At 44.6% G+C, this 22,686-nt stretch overlaps 2 protein-coding genes across 5 annotated transcripts in view; both read left to right on the top strand.

The window, feature by feature from the left end:
• Positions 1-5,254, top strand: part of DIP2B (disco interacting protein 2 homolog B) — a 72,631-nt gene extending 67,377 nt beyond the window's left edge. For 3 of the 4 annotated variants that reach the window (XM_082332446.1, XM_082332445.1, XM_082332447.1), the window contains 3 exons: positions 244-421; positions 640-763; positions 1,249-5,253. In XM_082332446.1, the coding sequence (XP_082188572.1) occupies positions 244-421; positions 640-763; positions 1,249-1,501 (555 nt within the window). In that variant the 3' untranslated portion in view covers positions 1,502-5,253. Of the gene's footprint in view, positions 1-243; positions 422-639; positions 764-1,248 lie in introns of all 4 variants that reach the window. The other variant, XM_082332444.1, reaches the window with a different exon arrangement.
• A 1,878-nt stretch (positions 5,255-7,132) lies between these two features.
• ATF1 (activating transcription factor 1) lies at positions 7,133-20,915 on the top strand. The gene is given in 9 exon segments (XM_082332477.1): positions 7,133-7,249; positions 7,251-7,370; positions 12,443-12,559; positions 14,521-14,649; positions 16,391-16,491; positions 18,038-18,168; positions 19,042-19,221; positions 19,324-19,483; positions 19,896-20,915. Coding segments are annotated over 9 exon segments (1,149 nt in total). The 5' UTR covers positions 7,133-7,183; the 3' UTR covers positions 20,041-20,915.
• The last annotated feature ends 1,771 nt before the right edge of the window (positions 20,916-22,686 follow it).

Raw genomic sequence — 22,686 nt, 5'->3', positions numbered from 1 at the left:
TTTGTTTACTCAGTTAATCCTCAGCTTACAGCTATTAGGAGAGTAGGTCTGCAAGACGCATTTTTAAGATTCTACGGGATATTTGGAGGTTTGAGCTAAATGCAAAACATTTTTGGATCTGGAAAATCTTAGATAAAAGGAGAACCTTCTTGTTACAGTTTGTTACCCGCTTCATTTTAATACTCCAGCGATGCTCTGGTTCCGTAGTGTGCGGATCTGACTGCTTTCCCACTTCCTGTACAGATTTGGGTTAATAGCCCCCACACGGCCAGTGGCTACTATACCATCTACGACAATGAAACCCTGCAAGCTGATCATTTCAACACCCGTCTGAGCTTTGGCGATGCTGCTCAGACACTTTGGGCTCGGACTGGATACCTCGGGTTTGTTCGTCGGACAGAGCTCACAGCTGCCAGTGGAGGTATGGCAGAAATTAGCCTTCGTCTTTTAAATGAAGATGGCAGAAATTAGTCTTCATCTTTTAAATGAAGAGTTTTCTTTCGTACTATGCAGCGAATAAGTCCTGAGCCACGTGTCTGGATACAAGAGACACTTTGTTTTATCTAAATCCCATTTATTGTCTGCCATTTTCTGTTTTCACGCTATGCGTACGCTTCGTTTCCCATCTCTCCTCTCCAGAGCGCCATGATGCACTGTATGTCGTCGGAGCACTGGATGAAACTTTGGAACTGAGGGGACTGCGTTACCATCCGATCGATATTGAGACTTCAGTATCTCGAACGCACAGAAGCATTGCTGAATGGTAAAACAGCTGCGAAAAACGAGCTCATCCTAACCTAGCTGAAATGTAGCAGTGTTTATGCAAAGATGCAGGATTTGACAGAAAAAAATACATAAGGCAAATTCAGATACTGTTTTGTGTTACCATCAGCAAGTCATGCACCTCGTTTCCCATCTGTAGAGCAGAGTAATACTGGGCTGACTGACTCAGTGTTTTCTCACGAGCCTTAATTCAAAATAGAAATGATGATTTCCTGCTCTGTGGTGTAAAGAACCATTTATGTTTGAGTCAGTGAAGGCAGCACTGAGTTCCCATTTCACACTAGGTAATACTGAGGTATGTTTGAACGGATCTTTGCCACATCTTGGAGTTAGGTCGCTTGGAAATGCAGCCCAAAGCAGGCGGTAAACTCCATCTAAGGATAAAGAATTGTAAATTTTGGATCTTTGTGAAAATAACTGGGTTTTCTGTTTGTTTGTTTGTTTGTTTTTTCTTTTTAACTTTAGTGCTGTATTCACATGGACCAACCTGCTCGTGGTCGTTGTGGAGCTGTGTGGCTGTGAACAGGAGGCCCTGGATTTAGTTCCTCTGGTTACAAATGTGGTTCTGGAAGAACATTACCTAATTGTGGGAGTGGTGGTGGTAGTGGATCCCGGAGTTATTCCTATCAATTCCAGGGGAGAGAAACAGCGAATGCATCTCCGCGACAGTTTCCTAGCTGATCAGTTAGACCCCATATATGTAGCCTATAACATGTAACATGTACGGGGGAGGCGATGTTCAGAAACTGTGCGGGACCGCTGAGTGACAAAGGGTGGCTATAGAAACGAAGCTGGTGAAAATTACTAATACTTGATATAAAGTTTGAGATTGCTGCCATATTCCCTTCATCTCATCCTGTGGTATTAAGATCACGTTAACTACCAACGGACAAAAGGAAATGTGGTAGACAATGGAAAACATTTGTAACAGTTTACTGAAATATTAGCTTTATAGAAAATGCAAATTGACAAGTGTGTGAGCTACAAAATTCCTAAGGCCTTTACAGTAGTGTTACTTTTTTCATCGGTTGTACATATTTGTATTTTTATCTAATACTGTTTTAGGATTCTATAAGGGGAGGGTTTATTTAGTTAAGATAATAAACTATTAAGAAAAGGGTCATCAGAGTTCTGCAGTTCCCTACTATATAATGTACTTTGCATCTGTACTGTAGCTGTTCATTCCACGGGATCACACAACTTATTTAAAATTGTGCCATGACCAAATCAATAACTTACGGAATCTAAGAGTTACTTATTCATATAGATATTTCTTGAATTTAAAAAGAATTTTGCCTATATTTTAAATATGTAAATAATATTATACATAATTCACTTAGATAGAAAATTAACTTGGATAATGATGACAGCTGAAGGTAGACATTTTTAAGGACACGTAACCTCTCTGGTCCTTAGCATAATTACATTTGGTTAGACAACTAATGTGAGAGACACACATCTTTCACAAGCTTTCTTATTTCAGGATGTAGTCTTTTATTGCTGGCCAGAAGTGTGTCATAGCACGTAGAAACCTATGATTTCAAGGCACATCTTTCTAAAAGAGGCTGAATTTAAACAGTAACGTGGAATTTGGTGGAAATCGCAGTGCAACTCCAAAATGCTTAACTGAAAGGGTGCGCCTGAGCGACAGCCTCTGCCTCCACCCCCTGAGACACCTGGTGCTTACAGGGAAAAACCCTTTCGATTGGCACACAGGTAAATTCACTGTTTGTGCAGTTCATTGTTCCATTCGGTTCCCTCTGGGTAGAGCAAGAAGTATTGCAAATAGGCTTTAACCTAAACTGGGAGGCAACAACCCAGTTTTCCTCAAAGCATTCGCTAGAAAGAATTAGATAATTCTGGGGTTTAAGTTGAATGCCATTTTTCTTTTACAGGAGGAGGCACAAAAATGAGGCAGAGCAATTCTGGTAAACACATCGTTAAATAACTTCGGGAAAATTCATAGCCCAGCTTTCAAAATAGTGTGTCAGTTTTCACATTAGTAAATGTAAAGAAACAGAAGCCTTAGAGTAGCAGGCATAAGCTCTTGCTGTTAGGAAGCAATTGCACACCGGGCTGAGGGAGAGACGGTGTTCAAGCTTTGACTCAAAATTACCTTTCTTTCATCTAATACTTAATAATCTGTTAAGAACAAATAAATTCCTATGGGTGTTAAGAAAACAAGATTTTGGAAGCAATGAGAGCTGATGCCAGATACTGCAACAGGTTTTTTTGAGTCAAATGTGGTATACAGTGTAAATAAACTTGTTATTAGAATGTTCCAGATTACCTCATTCAAAGTTTTTAGGCAGTTTTTAAAAGGCTTATAGCGTGAACTCTGAAGATCCTGTGGCAGTTATCAGAGCAGAACCCAGTGCGTCTGTAAGCACAGCGGTTTTGTCCTTGAAAATCTCCTGATGCATTTTGTTAGTTCTTCGCTGAAGGCAAGAGTATTAAAATTCAGATAAGAAGTTCTGAATGATATTTTTGAAAAATATTTGGTGGGGGAATAGATTTAGAAACTGCAAGTTACTATGTCAAGTCCAGAGGTAAGAGTTCTTTGCAAGTGCTTCGGTTTACAGGCGTGCACTTCTGAGCAATTCCGTTTCTGTGTCTCCAGCAGTAGAAAGCCAGCACCGCAGATGCGATTTTCCTGGTCTTGTGCTGCTGCCTGGGGGTGCAGGTTGTTCTGGTAGCAGTAGGGATACTCTCTGCTTTCTTAAGATGTGCGTCCTAAAACCCCTGTGCATGAAGCCCTTAACATATTTAGTTTTAACAAGTTGGCTGCAAAGTGAGGCGAGTGCCAGGTGTAACCGTGACTGATGCAGCTGCTGCTGCAACTTATTTAGGGTGCGAAGTGCACAGAAGTTGTTCTCCGTTGGCAGCCAGCGAAGTCTTGTTATTACACGTTACGCATCACGCTATTTCTCATGTTTTCTTGCACAGCAAAGTGCTTGCAGTACAGCTTCACTTCGTTGTTGCCCATTTCAGAAAAAATTCTGGTGGTCTCGACCTTTTTCTTACTCAAAGCTTTAGATAAATTGTTTCAAGAAATACTTTATTTGTGGATTTTAAGTACCATTCTAGGAGTCTTTTTTTTTAATCGCAATTTTTCAGAAATAAAAAATGCAGGTATTATTTTGATCAAAGATTCCCGGTATGTGGCAGATCGACTTTCTGAAATGGCATTTTTGAATGACGTACTGGATTATTTTGATGATTTTTTTTTTTTTTTTTTTTTTTTGCTTGGTTTTTATTTGGCTAGGTGCATTGATAGGCTCTTACGGTTCGGGGTTTTATCTTGCAAGTTTACTGTGTGCTCTTAATCTTCATTCTGGCATGTTACGTTTCTCTGTGTCGGAGAACTGTAAGTTTACAGTCCTGCCCCTAGAACGAGATAACATTCCATTCTCCGCGGCCAGTAAGTGACACAGAGCAGCTGGCCAGTCCTGGCTTTATTGAATGCTTTTGTCCATGTTTGGCACAGTGAAAAGCAACGTAGTGGAGAGGAGGAAACGAGGAGCTGTGAATTGGAAGCCCCGATTCTAGCTCCGGCTCTGCTAACGGCTTGCCACAAGACCTTCAACGGGTCGTTTCACTCCTTCGGTTTCCTCATCTGTGGATGAGGCCATTAGCTAATCCTCACAACGTCCCTGTGAGGTAACTAACTGTACAGCACTAAGTGCTAAGTATTTTTCATTGCTAGCCTCTTTGAGGTTGGGGTCAGTTTGTTCTTCCAAACTGATAAAATGATTATTGGGTTGTCGTGGGAGGGCTGTGAAAAGATGCGACCGTTTTGCTTTGCAGCGGTTGCTCGGTCTCTTTCCATAGGAGAACAGGCTGAGATACTTACCTTCAGCAAACGGCAGGGCCGCTGATGCGCGTGCTCAGGTTCAGGGTTGGATGCTTTTCCGTGACTGCTGAACCGGGCGCCGAGTCCCAAGCAGCAGGCTCTCCACGCCACTTTGACTCTGCAGCTTGGCCGGTTGCAGAAGGCAGATCACTTCCTACTGTTGTCCATCCGATTCCAAGCTAACAGCTGCAGTGAAACTTCAAAACTAGGAATTCTTAACACTTTGAACTCAAGTATTTTGTATGTCTTACTGTTTATGAATATTCCCTAAGCAAAATGTGTGGCTACAGGTAATTTCAAGTCCTTTTTTGTTAAAATTTGCACTGCGTTTCTGATTTAAATAAATGTAATTAAGATGTGTCATACTAACTGTCCTAAAAATGACGTTGTAAAAACGAGATAAGTTTTAGCCCTAAATGCAATTTCTCTTTAATTTCTGTCAACCTATTTACCATTGTCAAATTCAGACTACAGCATTATGTAATTATGTACAAAGTTTTTATTTATTTAAAATTAGATTAGATATACATTTTTAAATTTAACATCTGGCTGGACAGTGTTCCATTAACGCATTGATTGTGTTTCCTTTGTCTTGTGTTAATAAATATTGATGCCTGATTGCTCGCTTAGTCCTTCATCTGCTGTTTCTCCAAAGGAATTTTTTTGTCCGTTTTTGTCTTGAGGAAGCAAGCACTGGTTAGCGTTTTTCCTGGTGAGAGGGAGAACTTGTAAGTATTTCTGCAATCTGTTACATCGCTTGGATATAGAAATGTAGGAGAGTGAAGCTGCGAGGGCCGAGCCCCCCGCGCTGCCGTGGCAGGACAGAGTAGCCCTGTGCCCGCAGCAGCCGCCCGTTCCGCGTCTGAAATCAGAGTTACAACAGAGCGCACTCGCCGGGGAGGCACTAGGTGCAGTTTTAAGCACGACCTACCTATATTCCAGATTTTCCTGTAGTATTAAATACTCTTTATTCAGTTTCCGGTTAGGATTCAGGACTGGGCTGTTTCATTTTGAACTGGAATTCAGCGAGGGAAGCGCGGCTCTCAAACCCGTGCGATTCCCAGCAAGCTGCGAGGGGTTTTGTCCTCGGGAGGGCTGAAGCAGCTGCGTAAGGCGCTGCGTGAGCTGACGGAGGAGAAACTGTGGTGGCATTTGAGACTTAACACTGGATAATCTCTGCTGTCCTAAACCAACCATGGCGTTCTTATGAAGATTTATTTTAAATATTCATAAATGTGAGCATATAGTTTAGTACCAGTGAGGATGTGATTAGCAATAGAATCTAACACCAGCTACCGTCTATGCGCGTACCTGTCAATGGTTGTGTGTTTCGGGTTTAGAATATACTTGGACACGTTATTTCCTACAAATGATGAGTAGCAATTTCACCGTGGTTTCTTTTGAAAACATTTCATTTTCAGTACATCTTTATTTTAAAATTATTTGCTTAATATTGGGAAAACCACTTTTAAAACAAACAAACAAAAAACCCCGTAACTTTGAATTGTTACATTAACCAAGTAAATAAATGGAAATAAATCATGCACCTGCTAGTGTTGATTAGTTTGACTTTACAGGGATGAAGGGCTTGGTAAAACCAGGTCAGGACCAGGGGGACTTCAGGAAAGAAAAACTTAAAAGAAAACAAACATTGAAAACTGCAAACGAAATAATGTAAGAGTTCTATGTAGCAGCAAGAAAAAAAAGAATATATATGACACTAATGCTTTAACCAAACCCCTTTCTCATGTAATCTTTTACAGTTTGTGTTAGGACAAGTCGGGATGCTAAAAATCAGGGGAAAGGTTTCCATTCGCGCTGGTGATTAGCTGGAGGTGACAGGTTTTACAGGCACCACTGACTGCGTGCTGCGAGAACAATCCCTGTGCAGAGGGGCTCTCGCCCCCCATCTTCGTTAACTTTTAATTCAGAAAAGCAGTAATTAGCCCCGCCTGTGAGGAACCGCAGCCAAAATCCTCCCCGCTCCCTTTACGTTTGACCTTTGTTTGGTCCAAAGCAGCCACTGTGCGATGCCTGAAATTCCTTTTCACTAATACAGCTGCTCTAAAGATTAAAAATAAAAGCGAGGCAGCAGGAGCTTACGGAGCAAGCGTCCCCCCCCCGCGCTGGAAGGCCGCCGCGGGCCTGGCGCGGGGGTAGAAGCCGGCCCCGCTGCACTTTCGCTGCTGTTTGGCGCTCTGTGTTACGCGGGGCTGCGCGCACCCGCGTCCCGGCTGGGGATAAAGCGGAATAGCGTGGTTTTGGCGGAGGCGAGCGCGCTCCTCTCCCCGCCGGGGCCGGGGCCGGGGCCGGGGCCGGGGCCGGGGCCGGGGCCGGGGCCGGGGCCGGGGCCGGGGCCGGGGCCGGGGCCGGGGCCGGGGCCGGGGCCTGCGCAGGCCGCCGGCGGCACCTTCCCGCCCTCGGGCCGGCAGCGGCGCTCTACCGCCGCCTCTCTATGGCACCCGTGGTTGGAAACCGCCGGGCGGAGGCGGCGCCAGAGCGGACGCTCTAGCCTCCGCCCGCGGGGCTCTATGCTGTGGGAACTCTATGGTGGGGATTTCTAGGCGAGGCCTCGGCGGGGACTCTATGGTCGCAGCCCGCCCACCCCGAGCGTCCCGCGCGGGCCCGCCGTGTTTACGATGCCGCCGGCGCCGGTTTCCTGAGGCGGAGACGGGCGCGGCGGCGGCGGCTCTCCCCACGCGCGGCCACCGGCGGGGCCCGGCGGGCCTCTGAGGTAAGAGCGGGCGCCGCCGAGGCGCGGGCGGGCGGGGGAGGCCGCCCCTCTCCCCCTCGGCCCGCCCGCCCCTTCCCCCCCCCCCCCCCCCCGCCCCCGCCGGGCCCGGAGCGGCCGCTCCCGCCGCCCCCGCCGGCCGCGGGCCTAGGCCGGGCCCGGCCAGGCCGCGCCGCGCCGCTCCCCTCAGCGCCCGGCGCCGTCCCGCCGCGCCGCCCGCTCTGCTCCGGGCCGCGAGGGGATGGCCGAGTCCCGCCACGGGCCGGGGACCGGGCTGCGGCGCGGCCGCTCCCCTCAGCCGGGGCCCGCCTCGCCCCTTCCCGGCGGGCGGCCGCCGCGGAGGACCCCCGGGGAGCTCCCGCCCCGCCGCCCCAGCCAGGTGCGCCGGGCCCGAGGCGCCGCGCTCCCGCCGCGGCCTGGGGCCGCTCGCCCCGCGCCGGGAGAGGCTGCGGCCGGGGCCCCGCTCCGCCGCGGGTGCTGCTGCCCCCCGGCCCCGGCCCCGGGGCAGGGCCGGCGCCGCGGAGGAGCCCCCGGGACCGCGGGGGGGGATCGCGGGGGGCTGGGGGTGGGGAGGGGGGGCCCCCGGGCCCCGGCGCGGAGCTCTCGGGCGGCGGCTTCAGCCCGGTTTGGCTCGGTCTTCAGTAGGAGGGCAGCGGCGGTCTCTCTCCTTTCCAGAGCGACCGATAAAAAATAGGGTGATTACCTACGGACGGCAGCGATTCCCTTTTTCCCCATTAATTTTGAGCACCGCTTTTGTCAGCCGAGTCTTCCAGCACTCGGGGCAATGACTATCGGGTTGGTTCAGGGCGGCTGGATGCAAATTGTTTGTCAGTGATCTCACTGATATTTTCCTCTCCCAAATATCGAGATCGCTTCTGTCAATATACTATGCACATTTTTAGACTGCAGGCTTGTGTTTCTGAGGCCGCGTGTCATGGGAACGCTCCCTAAGCTTCGTGTCGCTGTAGAAGGCTGGGGCGGGGGGGAAGTGGAAGAAAACACATATGGAAAGTACTCCTGAAGTTTTAAGGAGCGTTCGTGTGTGTATTTGTAGAATGGGATCCAAAACTGTCACTGGGTACATTGACTCAGGTCTCCTCGCTTGCTTTCTGGCACGAACTGGTAGGATGTGCTGTCCCTTGCCTCCGTCTTTCACCGATTCCTGGAAAAAACTGGAGTTCTGTCAGTCTTCTGGACGAAAAAACTTTCCCTAAGTGTTATAATTGCAAAATTAAGTAAATAGTATTTTAACTGCTGGAGCTGGTGAAGACAGCTTGTTTTGAGACGTTAAAGAATCCAAAATTTCACCAGCTTGCTTGAGTATAATTTCACCAAATGTTTTAAATGGCTTTCTGTAATTTGTACATGTCAGTATTTGGCTCTTGTCACTTAGTATTTGAGAATAAAATTCTGTGTCCAGTATTCTTTGATTTCTGACTTTATAAAGTCTTTTTAAAAAAAAATCAATTGCCTCTTACAATATTTCAGGACTGAAATATCGTTCAGGCCTTTCCTCTGCTAGATTTAAAAGGGCAAAACAGAACTTGGTTTCTTCCTTTGGTGCTCTCGCACTACAGCTCACTTCTCTTTGCCTTGGTGTACGGCTTTTGTGTTCCATTATCTTATTCTTTGCTTCCTGATTATGCTTTGAAGCTTCATCTGAGGCTGGAAATCCATGGTTTTAGTCATTTTATGAGCATTTAACTAGAGACAATCCCCGTCTCGGATGATCTGCATTGCGAACAGGCAGAAACAAAGTAGTAGGGACAAGAGCGCCGTACGCTGTGTATGGGACGCTGAAGTAAAGAGGGATTCGGAGTAAAATCCTGGGGAGGTTGTTGCTGCACAGGCGCAGTGTGTCTGTAAGGGGACCGTCTCCTGAGCGTTTGAGGCTGGTTTTCATCAGGATTAGTGAAAGTTGTGGCAATGGGTTTTTCTTGTTCGTTTGTTCTTTTTTAATTGATGCTCCTCAGCCATGCAGGGGGTTTTTAGTGGTTCTTGAGTGGTGGCTCAGCCTGAGGAAGGTGGTATCGGGAACTTCGGGATGATAAGTTAAACTTGCCCACAATGAAGCGCAACATTCCCGTTTCCTTTAAAAGGAAGATACGTTTAAGGCTCAAACTCACGTTTAAAGTGAGATGAGTTTCTTTGGCTGGAGAGACCCAATTCTGAGAAGTTTAAAAGCCCTTCAAAGCCAGCTTCATAACGCTGCTATTGCAGAATCCTTTCGTTTAGATTAAAGTACTTTTGAGAGGTAGCTGCGTGGAGGCATTGTTTTTATTCTGAAAAGCGTCATCCTGACCTATCCGATTGCAAACCCATGGTTTTCGTACAGATTGGAACAGGAATTATTTTCTGGCTCATAAAACACGGGGTGTTGCTTTTATGAATTCCCTCCTGCCAGTATTCCGTGACACGTAAAGCTCAGCCTTCACCCCAAACTACACAGCTGGTTTCAGCTAAACGTATATTCTGTTTTAACTGCGCTGTAAAAAGCTGAAACCCTGATATGTTTTCTGTCTCTGGTACTTCTTTTCGAAGCTTGAGAGCTTGCAGGTTGAGGTTTTTCATTGGAACTCTCTAAAAGCCGAGAGATGGTAATCGCTGTTTCAGGTGTTCGCAGAAGGCCATTCCAATGGAAAATGCGTGTTTTTCCAGCTAAATAGGTTGTTTTAACAAGATAGAGGCACGCGAGTCGTCTTGTGAGAGTCACGCGAGGCCAAATAGCGTATTGCACCTCCTGTATCCAGCGGAGGATACAAGATGCAGCAGTAATTTTCACCGCGTTAAAATCGCTCGCTAAATCTTTTTTTATTAGTATTATTTTACTAAGATTCATCGGCGTTGGGTGAATATTCAGTTAAATATTGCAGAGCAAGCAGAGATGAAGTGAACTTGAAAAAGCATACTTGTAATGGGAAATACTACTTTTTTTTATTCTTGTAAGTAGGACTTCACACCTAGAGAGAAAGATCAGCAAAAACCTCTGTGCTTTCTCCCCGCTTTGTTTGTTTGGGGTGGTTTTGTATCTATCAGTTTCATTGTTCCTTGCAGTCTGTTTTGCCGCTGTTGCGAGTCTTTCATGGGACAATGAGGCAGAGAAAAACAGTAAAAGAGAGAGGGGGAGACAGAATGTGGTTTAGCACTACAGAAATGAATTGGGTAGTTCTGTAGCACTGGAAATTTATTTTAATTTTTGCTGTTGACTGGATTTCAGTTTGACAGTGCCCTGTTTACTTGTGACACTTAGTATGTCTCCCTTTGCAGGGCTACAAAACGTAGATTTTTCCTTTATAAAAAACCTAAAACTACATTAGAGGGTATATAAAGTTGCGGCCCTTATACATGCTTGTCTGCTCTTCATTTTTTTATGGCCTCGAGATACTTAAATTACTTATGTTCTCAATTTTCTTTCCTTAAAAATAAAAAAAAAAAAGCCCAAGCAGTCTTTGTGACTTTGAGGCGAGCTGTGCAGCAGTAGTGACTGAAAACAGAAAACCCTGGAATCGCGTTGCCCCGCTCCTGCGGCGGGGCCGGCTTCTTGCAGGCGTGAGCGGCGCGGAGCCGAGCAGGGCGTCAGTCGGGATCCTCGTCTCCGATTCACGCTCCCGACGACGCGGAGGGGAAAGCACTGTCGCATGGGCAGCCGCGGCGCCGTGATAATCTCGGCAAAGGCAGTCGGGATAGTTCTGATAGCTGAAGGTTTCCAGAAGCTGGGAGCAGCTGAAGCACTGCCCTGCTCCCGTGAGCTTCCTACTCCAGAGTGAAGCCTTCGTTTTGCTGCTTCAGCTTAAACTATGGATGAATCGTTTTATGTTTGTAGACAGAAGGATGTTGGGAAGCTGTATCGTATGTTAGGGAACGTTTTTTCCGTGCTGTGGAGGATACGGTTTCAGGTATCACCCAGCCATCGCTTTTCTCTCCACAAAGTCCTGTTTTAGTAACATATTTGAGGAGTTCTGCAGCGGGACTCCTCAGATGAGTAACGATTGCAAGAACAAGATTCTGCTCTTGGTGTACATTGACTTTTTACCCTCTAAGTATACGTCAGGCTGCAAGAGCTGTGGTTTATCTCAGTAGGGAAAAATCAATGACTCACATTTCCACAGAAAGAAATGTAATTTCCAGTCTCATAGCAACTGTCCTTTCAACAGTTTCAAACCTTCTGTGACAAAATGTTTAACACTCACCGATCATCTTTTAATGCTCTAGGCTGGTCCACCCACTCACCCCACGTAAAAGCATGCATTTTTACATCACTAAATCCCCCAATATTGGAGGGGGGATGCTGTCAAGACACGTTGGACAGTTAAATATAAAATCTTAGAAATGAGAGAAGTGTTACTGACTGTGTTATATGGAGACGGAGTGACTTCTGCAGGGTTTGAAATTCAAAACTGTGTTCTCTATACTTCGATTTTGAATCCCTGTTTTGTTTTCATACACCTTCGGATGTTTTAAAATAGGTTTGGCTGGTAGCTTGGGTGAAATATTTTGGAAAATAATTTTACTTAGAGCAAGATATTGTTTAGTATGAATGCTTCATCTGGGTTTTCTTCCTAGATCTCATGACTTGGCTTGTTTATTTTCACAAAAAAACAGGAAATGCAGTAAATATATTTGGCAGTAAACTTCAGCGCGGGGTAGGCCTGAACCAGCGCTGGCAGGCGGTCGGGCTGCAGGTGTTGTCGGGGCGAAACGGGACTTGTCTCCTGCTGCGGAACGGGGGCTCGTGCCGCCCTGGGCTCCGAGGCCTCGCGAGGCGGCCGGCCGGGTGCTGCGCCCGACCTGCCCCAAGCCACGGGCGAGTCGGCGCAAGGGCTCCCGCCGTGCCTTTCCCCTCCTGGCCCCGCGAGAAGGCGTAACAACAACGCTCAGGGTGTCGTAGCGGCAGAAAGCGCTCTGCCATTCCCTAATAGAAAGTGCCATCGAAGGACAACGAACTAATTAAACGTGTCCAAATAAGGCTACGAGCTTTCTGCACTGAGATTCTCTGAAATATCAGTGGAAGTTGGGCACCTGTCTGCTGTTCAAATTTATCATTAACTGAATTTAACTCGTTACTTTTCTTGTAGTTGATTATGGAAGAGGTGCACAAGAGCAGCAGTAACAGTTCAGTGACGCCTTCCCAAACATCAGCTGTACAAGGTACAACACTACAGGCAGCTCAGCTCTCTCATATTGCTCAACAGGTAAAGCCTGGGCCAAATCTCAGCAAAACATTTGAGGTAGTTAAGAGCCATTTTTTATGTACTACAGACTATATTCATTCTCGAGCTTTAGAAACACACAGAGAAGAAAAAACAAAAGAAGGTTGAGAAAAAAGTACTTGTTTGTTGATGGATGACGCAAAATTAATAAAATGGTTTGTGTCCAAACGACTGAAATTAAATTTCATGCTCGTACAATGCAAAAATGCAGCCGAGCATTTTTGTGAAATCGTACGTCCTTTGAAATCCTCATCGACCTGGCGTACAGGAGCTGCTTAGTAATGCATTGAGGACCTAATTTTCTTCCCCCCCCTCCCCCGAAAAAGCATTTATAGCTCCTTTTGTAGTAATGGCAATCCGGGGTGCTCAGCACCATGGAAACACTTGGATTTTAGCCCAACAGGAGCGTACTTAATGTAATAAATCATAGGAAGTTGGAAATTTGACGTACTTAGTACAAGGTAACATCAGTTTCAAAGCTTTATCCTGAATTCCTCGTGATTCTGCAGCCGAAGGAGCGTCCCTTGCAGGGAACGTCTGCTCCCGCAGCCCCGGAGCCGCCCGGTGAAACGGCAAAGTTTGCAGCTCGTCCACTGTTTACCCTCTGGAGGCGACGTAGATTTTGATGCAAAATTTAGATAACTGCATGAGGCAAGGACAGGACAGAATATCAGCAAGCATCCTGTTGTTTGTTTATAGCCTGTTTTTCTGATCCGTTGTTATACGAGATTGCCAATGTCACTGAATATTATGATGTACAATACGAAAGTAGTATTAAATGAAAAGAGAGCCGTGCGAGTTTTAGTGATCCCTTCATCTTTTCGTATATTCCAGATTAATAAAAGTAGTGAAGAAATTCGGTGAGGGAGCTTGTTATTTACTTATGCATCTACGTGTATAACTTTAATCAATTTTTAAGTGCAAAGGCTTGTGCGAGTTCAACATCAAAAATACAAATCTGTTCGAATATAAAAAGTATTTTATATCGGAGTAGCAGTAGTAATTAACTTTTTGCCAATTAAACCTAGATTACAGCTACAACATTTATTGAACTTGATCACATTTTAAAACAGTAAAGAACAGATGCCGTTAATTTTTTATTTGGAAAAAATCTGCTCTTTGTTCTTCTTCCTTGTCCAGAGCTTGCATACCTTGCCTCCTTCAGCATCCTTTCTGCTCTGGTGCCTTTCATACAGCCCTTGTGCCTTGAGCTTTCTGAGTAGATTGGTCAGCTTTTGCTGTACTTAACTCTTGTGATTTCTTCTCTGTGAAACCGTTGAACCATAGCCTCGTACCGGTTGCTTACAAAAAATAATCCAAGAACACCAAATATGTACATTGTTCGTGCTACCTTCTGCATTCCTTCAGTAGCGTTAGTCTGCTCTGTCCGAAGCCCCCCGTCTCGTTGATCATTCCGTCTTGATTTAGATTTTAAACTTCTATTACCTTTAACAAGAATTAAGGCTACTTATTAGGCACTTTTATTTCTGCTTACCTAAGTCTAAGACGCTCTTAAAATGGAATCAAAGCTTAAAAAAATGAACTGCCGCAAATGTGGGGCTTTATCTGTGCATATGGCTGGAGTTACGTGAACGCAGTCGTGCTCAGTTAGTCTCGGTGTTGCGATTCTGCAGAAGTCTGCTTCGCTGAGCTTTGTTTAGAACTGCATGTATTTAAGTCGCAGCACTTTAATCTTTTGCATATAATGCTACATATTTGATTTTCCCCCAGCCTAAGTCAAATAAGTAACTGTTTCAGCCTTTTGTGTATGCAGATATGTATCTCAAAAATTTATATCTTTAAAGGATACCTTCTGTGACTTAATTAGACTTAAAAGAAGCTTCTGCTAATGCATGTTCTCCACCAGTTTTCCTACGTGTCTATACACTTTCTGAACGCTGTGGCACAAACGCTTTTGTTAACGATTCTCTGATTTGTTGTAGATGTCTCTAAGAGGTCCTGCTCCCCTGACAGTTGTTCAGCTTCCTGGAGAGCAAGTCCAGGTCCAGGGAGTCATTCAGACAGCCCAGTCCTCTTCGGTAATCCACTCACCCCAGGTGCAAACAGTGCAGGTAACTACGGAACGTCTGTGAAACAGCCCAGAGTCCTGTTTCACGTACGTGAAAAGACTTGTGACGGCTTGTCTGGCTCAGCTAACTCTGCCGCAGCGCAGCCTTCCTGGCCCTGCTGTGAGAGCCAGCGAGCAGTCCAGCGACGGTGTTTTGGGGCTACATCGCTCTTCATGTTGAAACTATTTGCAGTGCTGAAGTTGCCTTTGGAGTTGAAATTAAACTATTTGACATTGCTTCCCTTTATAAAAAACCAAAACAAACCCATGGCTCTTTAGCTGCTGCTCTTACCAGACGCGCAGTCGGTGTTTTACTCCCCAGGTAAGGAGAGCGTAGAACAACCCAACAAAGAACATGTGTTTGGAAAAGGTAGACCTGAATGGCGGCGGACGAACTGTTGATTGCTCACCTCGTGTAGGCTGTAACTGCGTTTCTGGGGTACCGAAGCATTCCGCTTGTGTCTCTTACTCACTTGCCATGTGATTTTTGTCCAAGCCACTTCAGAGAGGCGCCGTGGGGAGTTCACAGCCGAGTCTGTTACTGCTCCATTCGGTTCTTGGCTGCCCTCTGGGCAGCACGGCGTTGGAGTTACGCTGTGAAATCACTGCACTAGTCAGCCGAGCGACTGGAAGAGCTGTGCTAAAAAGCATTTAATTTGTCGCTGATCCTTTGCACCGTGCTTATCTATTCGTAGGACATTAAATCGATAAACCATGATAAGAAAACCTATAATGCATTTTCAGCTATCGTTGTTCCTGTAGCATCAGATCATGGAAAAGAAAACACATTTCTCTTTTCTGGAAACAGTTAAGCATCTGTTTTAGTAGGTTGTCTTTACTCGAGTCTCCGCTAATCCCTTTCCTATCATCCTGTTCTAGTTGCAGGGTCCCCACTGACTGTATTCTTTCCCTTTTTTTCCCTGTAATTTATGAACATTGTGGCCTTGTTGCTCAGAGGGGAAAAAAAGTGACACATGAGCAGCTTTTTTTTAAATGTTGATAGTAGGTTGTTCTTTTTGTCTCCGTAGCGGCAGTTAAGTGAGAAATGCTTTTCCAAGAGCTGTATGCGCTCTTCTTGACTTTTTGTTGCTGGCACGCGGATAAGTACAATAAATGTTTTGTTAGCTTGTATTTAATAAGGAGCATCAGAGAAAAAAATAACGCTTGCCAACTGGATGAGGACACAGTGGAATAAAGAGAAAATTATAGATAATACTTTGCATATTTGCTCCCTGTTATGCTGCTGCCTTAAATACTATTTTCATCTGACACTCATATTCTGACCAACAAAATGCACTGCTCTTCTGCCTACAGAGAAGATTTCAAGTATTTTAGGTGTTTGTCTGTGTACAGAAACGGTTTTCCTGTTCCCTTTCCCACCACCTCCTTAGACAATTATGTGTGGGAGCGGCTCACCTTTTCAGACCACATCAGCTCATAAGATAGTTAGGCTCGTGTGGTTTATATGAAAATAATAAACCATTTGTATTTCTTCACACTGCTGTTTTAAAATTTCTGGATTGACTAATCCTGCAGTTTAATCCAGCTAGAACAGCTAGCTTCAGAGGGTGGCCATTTTTCAGTTTTTAATGTGATAAATAGTTTGGGAGAATCTCTTAAGCTTTTCCTTTTTGCGTTTATGTAGTTTTCATGTAGCTTTAGCTCACGTACAATTAAAGTGTGTAACCTCTTCTGGGTATTTCTTCGGGAGGGTAGCGGATAACCACGTGGAATGTGTTTTTTAGGTATCTTCTTTGTCTGAGAGCGAAGATTCTCAGGATTCATCCGATAGCATAGGCTCTTCACAGAAAGCTCGAGGCATCTTAGCTCGTCGTCCATCTTACCGGTAAGTACTATATGTAATATATTTTGTATTTTTATTTGAAACCAAAATAGCAACTTCTTCCAATAGCTTCACATATTCTGTCAGCCTCTAAGTTGTTTTCTTTCTCTTGAAACATGCGTTGGATCTGTTCGCGCAGTAAACGTTTTGAGGATGCTGTGTTAGCTACCGTTTGCTACAGGGGAGCTTTGACTTAACTGGAGATCAGCTTCAACGTGATGTGGCATAGGGAAGATTGTTTGTCAGCTGAGAGTTTACTCAGTTATATCATCTCACTGAAATGAGGAGTGCAGTCAAATGCCACATCCTAGCTTTTCAAGTAATAAATGTTAGAAACTTAGCACAAAATTGAATATTTTTTACAATAAAGTTCTGAAAAATTTAAAAGACAGTTTATGAACCTACCTGATCCTCCTATCTGTGATTATTGTTCCTGCTTCTGCCACTGCTTCTCCTTTTTTGAACGTTTTATCCACTTTTCTTAGTACTTTCTGACAGCTTCATCTCATCTTGAATTACGTACCAGAACAAATAATTCAGGAGGGATTTTATTATTTCGCATGCAGTCAAAAACGGTGGTGGAAAAGAGCAGTTCTGAATCTTCAGTTAAAGTAGCCAGGACAGGAGAATACGAGCTGTAAGCAGAGCTTCTATGGGAGAGCTGTTTAGCCTGCGGGTTTGGGATCGGGAGTTGTCAGTTCTGCTTTTCTCTTCGTATAACTGCCGCTAAGTCATCATTTGGCCTGGGGTAAGATGCAGAAAAGTCCTGCTTCCTTTGGCTCCTCTTCGAAGGAGAGACGTGTCTGTTCCCATAGGGTATCGTTCCACAGGCCGTGGGCTGGCTTGAGAAGCTGTGCAAGGGCTGAATTAGATGCAGAAAAGAAATGGAAGGTCCTACTGTGTACTGAAAGAGCGAAAGATCTAATTTTTAAACTTTTCTGTAGGAATCTACTCCTCCTTAGTTCATTCTGACACCAGACAGAGCAAACTGCTTTTAATTGGATATACAAAGCCTATTCTTGAGAGAATTAGAGGATCAAGTTGTAAATCAGAAAAATCTCTTTAATATATCCCTGGAAAATGTTTATGGTGGAAACTCCGATGCAGCTTTTACTGAAATGAAATGATGCGGCTGCAGTGCTAGTTTTCGGCACACCGTTTTTCTGGAGATTACCAAAATCTACTGCAAATGGTGCAGGTTTTCGTTGCAGGCTTACCAGCCCAAACATCTACAGCTTTTAGAGGATAACGATTGAAAATCTGGAATCCGTGCCGATTTGCACATCCACATAGTTTATAAATCAGTAGCTGACTTGAATTGCTTTTAGCTCGTAAAATGATTCAAATATTTAACTAAAATCTAGACTACAGAAATGTAATGACAGAAAGAGTTTGAGGCAATCACCTCACACAAAATTTTGTTAATTCCAAAAGCTGTTGTACATCAAAATTTTAGTGTTTCTCTCTGTAACGCAGAATAGGGATAGGAGTTTAACTTGTCGCAGTTTTTGCCTGCTGTTAGAGCTGATAAAGAAACTCTTTTTTATAGAAAAATTTTGAAAGATCTCTCTTCCGAAGATACGCGCGATAGAAAAGGAGATGAGGAGAGTCCTGGTGTCTCCACTGTTACGTCTATGTCCGTTCCCACGCCTATCTACCAGACGAGCACTGGACAGTACAGTACGTTATACAAAATATGTGCCTGACTGGACACATTTTTTATTCAACTTGCCTCAAAACACAGCTTTTCTTTTTGTTATATATTTGACTAAGATGAAACTCAAAAGGTCTGGTTATTTATCTAACAGTTAACAAAGTTAGTACTGTTATTACGTGGAAATAGACTGGTATCTAGAGACTCCAGGTAAACTCAGTGCTTCGCTGTCTTCGTTTTTGCATGTTAAGACAAGGCATTCAGAGGATGTTGTTATGAAACACAGAGCAGTCTTCTAGTGTTAGATTTAGTCCCAAACGTAAGATCAGTGAAGATACCATTATATGTCTCATAGGGCCACACCAGAAGGTGTTCCTGTGGTATCAGGGAGGGAGCAAAAAAAGGGCTTGGTCCTTTGATTTTATCACCTCGTGTTCACTGTGCTTGTGAACCAAAAAGCAAGCTGCTCCGGCGCCTGGAGCGCCTCCTCGCCGTCCTCCTCTGAGCTGGCTGTTCAGGCCGCTGGTTCTCGCTTCCCCCGCTCCTGTGCCCGTCTGGATTTTTCCCCTTTCCCGAGAATGATTCCACGGAGGAGCCACCAGCTGTGGCCGCGTGGGCCCACGTGGAGCCGGTGTCTGGCTCGGGGCAGAGACCTCGTCTCAGCGAGGCCAGCCCTGCGGCTCCCCCCGCTCCCGACACCTCGCCACGTACACCCGATAGGTTTAGGAAGAACCCAGCAGCAAGATCTGGTAGTTCAAAGTGACAGAAGAAAAAAGCCTTTCAGACCTGGCGGTATCTTCCAGCAGCGGGAACAGACGTCCAGCCTACGGGTGTACCTTTATCTGCATTCATAATGTACAGCTACAAATGTTGTTGTGCGTGTTCCTTTTTCTTTTAAGTTGCCATTGCAGCAAATGGCTTGCAGCTGGCCAGCCCAGGTACAGATGGTGTGCAAGGTCTGCAGACACTAACGATGACAAATGCTGGCGGCGCTCAGCCGGGGACAACAATACTGCAGTACGCACAAACGTCAGATGGTCAACAGATACTTGTCCCCAGCAACCAGGTGGTAGTGCAGAGTGAGTACGCCTTCTGGAAGCGGTGCGGAATTCCCGCCCCTAGCTCGGGCGTCGCTTTCTAACGCTCCCACGTTTCGATGTCTTGTGCTATTATCGCAACAGCTGCGTCGGGAGACATGCAGACGTACCAGATCCGCAGCACGCCGACTACCACGTCCCTTCCTCAGACTGTGGTGATGACATCTCCTGTCACTCTGACATCACAGACGAGCAAGACAGATGATCCGCAGTTGAAACGAGAAATAAGGCTGATGAAGAACAGGTACGTACGTGCACGTGGGCTGCTTTGATTTCTCAGTTTAACGTGCTGAAATACATCTTCAGAGGACAAACGACGAGTCTTGCGAGCTGACGTTACCCGTTGTGCCATCAGTACGGTACGCTGCACCCAGCGACTGAAAACCTTGGGAATTCTGACCAAAGCTTGCTACGCGTTCTGGCTCACACAGCTGGGAGAAAACAAAGTGTTTTTTCCCTGCAGACTGACTGCCGTGTGTCTTACCAGATACCGCGAAATTTCCTGCTCTCCACCTATCGTCGTGGCCGCCTCAGTTTGTTTTGCTCACGATTGCAGTGCCAGCCCTCTCCTCTCGTGCTGGTCAGAATCGTAACATTCATAAAATAGACGCATCTCAAATCTAAAATAAACCATTGCTTCTGCTTGTCTGTTCCAGAGAAGCTGCTCGAGAATGCCGTAGGAAGAAGAAAGAGTATGTTAAATGTCTGGAAAATCGAGTTGCGGTCCTGGAAAATCAGAACAAAACTCTAATTGAAGAGCTAAAAACTTTGAAAGATCTTTACTGTCATAAAAGTGTGTAAGAAAAGAAGGTAAAACTTTTGTGGACTGTTTAAATTTGAGAGGAGAATTTTTTTTTTTTTATACTGAATTTTTTAAACTAGATGAAAGGTCAAAAATGAAACTTTTCTACCTAGATTTCACAACTTAAAGACTATATAGATTTTATTTACAACATGTTGGTGACAAAGTACAAAAAGGAAACAAGAAAACCTCACCAAAATTCCTGCTGGCACAACTGGAAACTTGATAAAGTCAAGATTGCATCTACAAAAAAAGGACAGTCCCGTTTTACGAGGCAGGCGATTAGAATTCCTTTGAAAATTTCTACAAATACCTCTTGTAACGGAGGCAATATTTGGTTACAGTTAAAACGCGGATGAAATGGAATCCTTGCCATAGTTGACATTATTAGTAACATTTATAACCAGTATATGTTTCGATTTCTTACTCTTTTTCGATCCTTACTTTTTCTTTCAGTTATTTGTATGTAAATATTTTTATTTTAACCTGTAAGTTGTTATTTACAGGTGCAGATGATTAAAGAAGCTAATACTTTGCTAGAGGTATAAATTATGTTTACTCTTTCTCAGCTGACAGCTTAAAAAGTTGGGGTTTTTTTTCAATGTTTGCTGTGTTTATCAAATCTGGAAAGGATCTGCAGAAAGCAGCGAGAGGCCTAGTCCTGAAAGCGCCCGAGGCGCATGAAATGAGGTGTTGACTTCTCCTAAGAGAACGCAACACGTCCGATTCTTGTGAAGTACGGTGTGGCAGAACGAGCACTGGTGAAGAGGAGTTTCTGAGGAATGATTTCACGATAGTCTGTTCTTAGTTGCTGGGCACGATAAACATCTATAACTGAAAAATAAATTGTGTGCTGATTATATATACAATTAAACACGCATTGCTTATTCTGTCTGGAGATTCTACTGTGCTTTGGAACATTTAAACCAAATAGAAGAAGAACGATAAAATAAAACAAATCGAAGATGTATACCAAAGGGATAATGAGGTTCTAATATATGGTTTATACGCTGAAAGTAGCGCAAAATTTCCGGACTAATTTTGTAAGGTAGGCGATATTTTGCAAAGTAACAGTATCTTTGTAAGAAAATATTCTATTGAAAACAGGTAGATGGTTGGTATATTTTGTAGCTAAATTGTGATCTTTACAAATTCTGAAATTGAGTTTATATACGTATTTTGACAGTTTATATATTTCATTTTAGTAAACAAATGAAATATTTTGTGAACCAGATTTTCAAGCCTATATTTTTATGGATAGTACAAAGTCAAATGAGATCGTCTTTGGTGTAGGAGATATTTGAATTAATTTTGTATGTCTGTAGGCAACTTGCGAAAAAAAACGGATCCTAAAGAGTATTGGGAAAAAAAGAAAAAAAAAATAATGAAACAAACAGAGGTCAGGGCTTTTTATTCCCCACAGTTGATATTATCTGCACGTTAGATCTGATTGCTATCGGAGATTCTAGTTTGTACGATTTTAATCGGTTTCAGGTGAAAACGCAAGGTTTGACATGATCAGGACTCTTTTGGGTGTGGAATCTCCATTCCTGGAGAGGCTCAAAAGCCGCCTGGCCGTGGCCCCGGGCACCCTGCTCCCGGCCACCCCGCCGGCGCGGGGCGCTGGGCAAGGGCACCCCCGGGGCCCCCTCCAGCCTCAGCCGTTCTGTGGTTCTGTGATTCTGTGAAATAGAAAACTGTGTCTGCAGTGCTTATTGCATGAATAATAACTACACTATTTTCCATAGTTAGGATTGAATCCTGCTTCCAGTTATGTCAGCGGGAATTGCACTATGGACTATGCTATTAAAAAGGTGTTAGAGCTACGTGTGTGTGTTGTGCTAGCTCAGATCTGAATGGAATTAAAAGATGTACTCACTCCCTAGATGTGTAATGCTTATCATATGGTCAGTCGGTATTTTTTATTTTACTCATTTTTGAATTAATGGACTTCCTAGCAAGCAGAGCTCTTGGCAACCGGTATGAGAAAGACTGCATTCCACAATCACGTTGTTAGTAGGCTATAAAAATATTATTTTCTCTAAAGTTCCTGAACACACGATAGTTACAGACGCGATCCACAATAACGTTTCCTTTAGGCCAAAACGGAGCTTACGCTTGCGTTCGCCATCGCGTCGCACAAGAGTGCTTCTGCTGCCCGTCAGGAATAGCGAGCGAGGCTGCGAACGTCGTCGCGTTAGGGAACTGCTCCGAAAGAGGTGTGTGGCGCCTCCGGTTTCTGTTAGTGGGATTTCGGGAAAAACGAGCACCTGGGAAGGTGCTGAGCACCTCAGAGAATTGGACCTTTTCGCGCGCGCTCCCGTCGGGTGTGCGGACGCTGTTTGGCATATGTTGAAGAGGGTTTGACCTACAGTACTGAAACTAATTTGGTAACTCCTCTGTATGGTATTCTGATCCTCCCTGTGTGCTGTTGTTCCTTTACCTTCTTTTGTAATACGGAATAATAATAAAAAAAGCTATCGAGTGTTAAGACTGTAAAAAAAATGGTGGCCAATTCTTTCTGTATTCAGCAAGTGAAACAAATGTAGCGCTGCCAGACATAACGTTAGTAAATTTTTATCCTCTTAAAATAGCGTTTTGGAAAGAGCAGCTTCTTTTTCATCATGGAAATATTAAACAGTAAC

Source organism: Platalea leucorodia (assembly GCF_965183815.1).
Source record: "Platalea leucorodia genome assembly, chromosome: 23".
Classification (NCBI taxonomy): domain Eukaryota; kingdom Metazoa; phylum Chordata; class Aves; order Pelecaniformes; family Threskiornithidae; genus Platalea; species Platalea leucorodia.
Note: the sequence above shows the minus strand (reverse complement) of the source record. Positions and strands in the feature narration are given on the sequence as shown.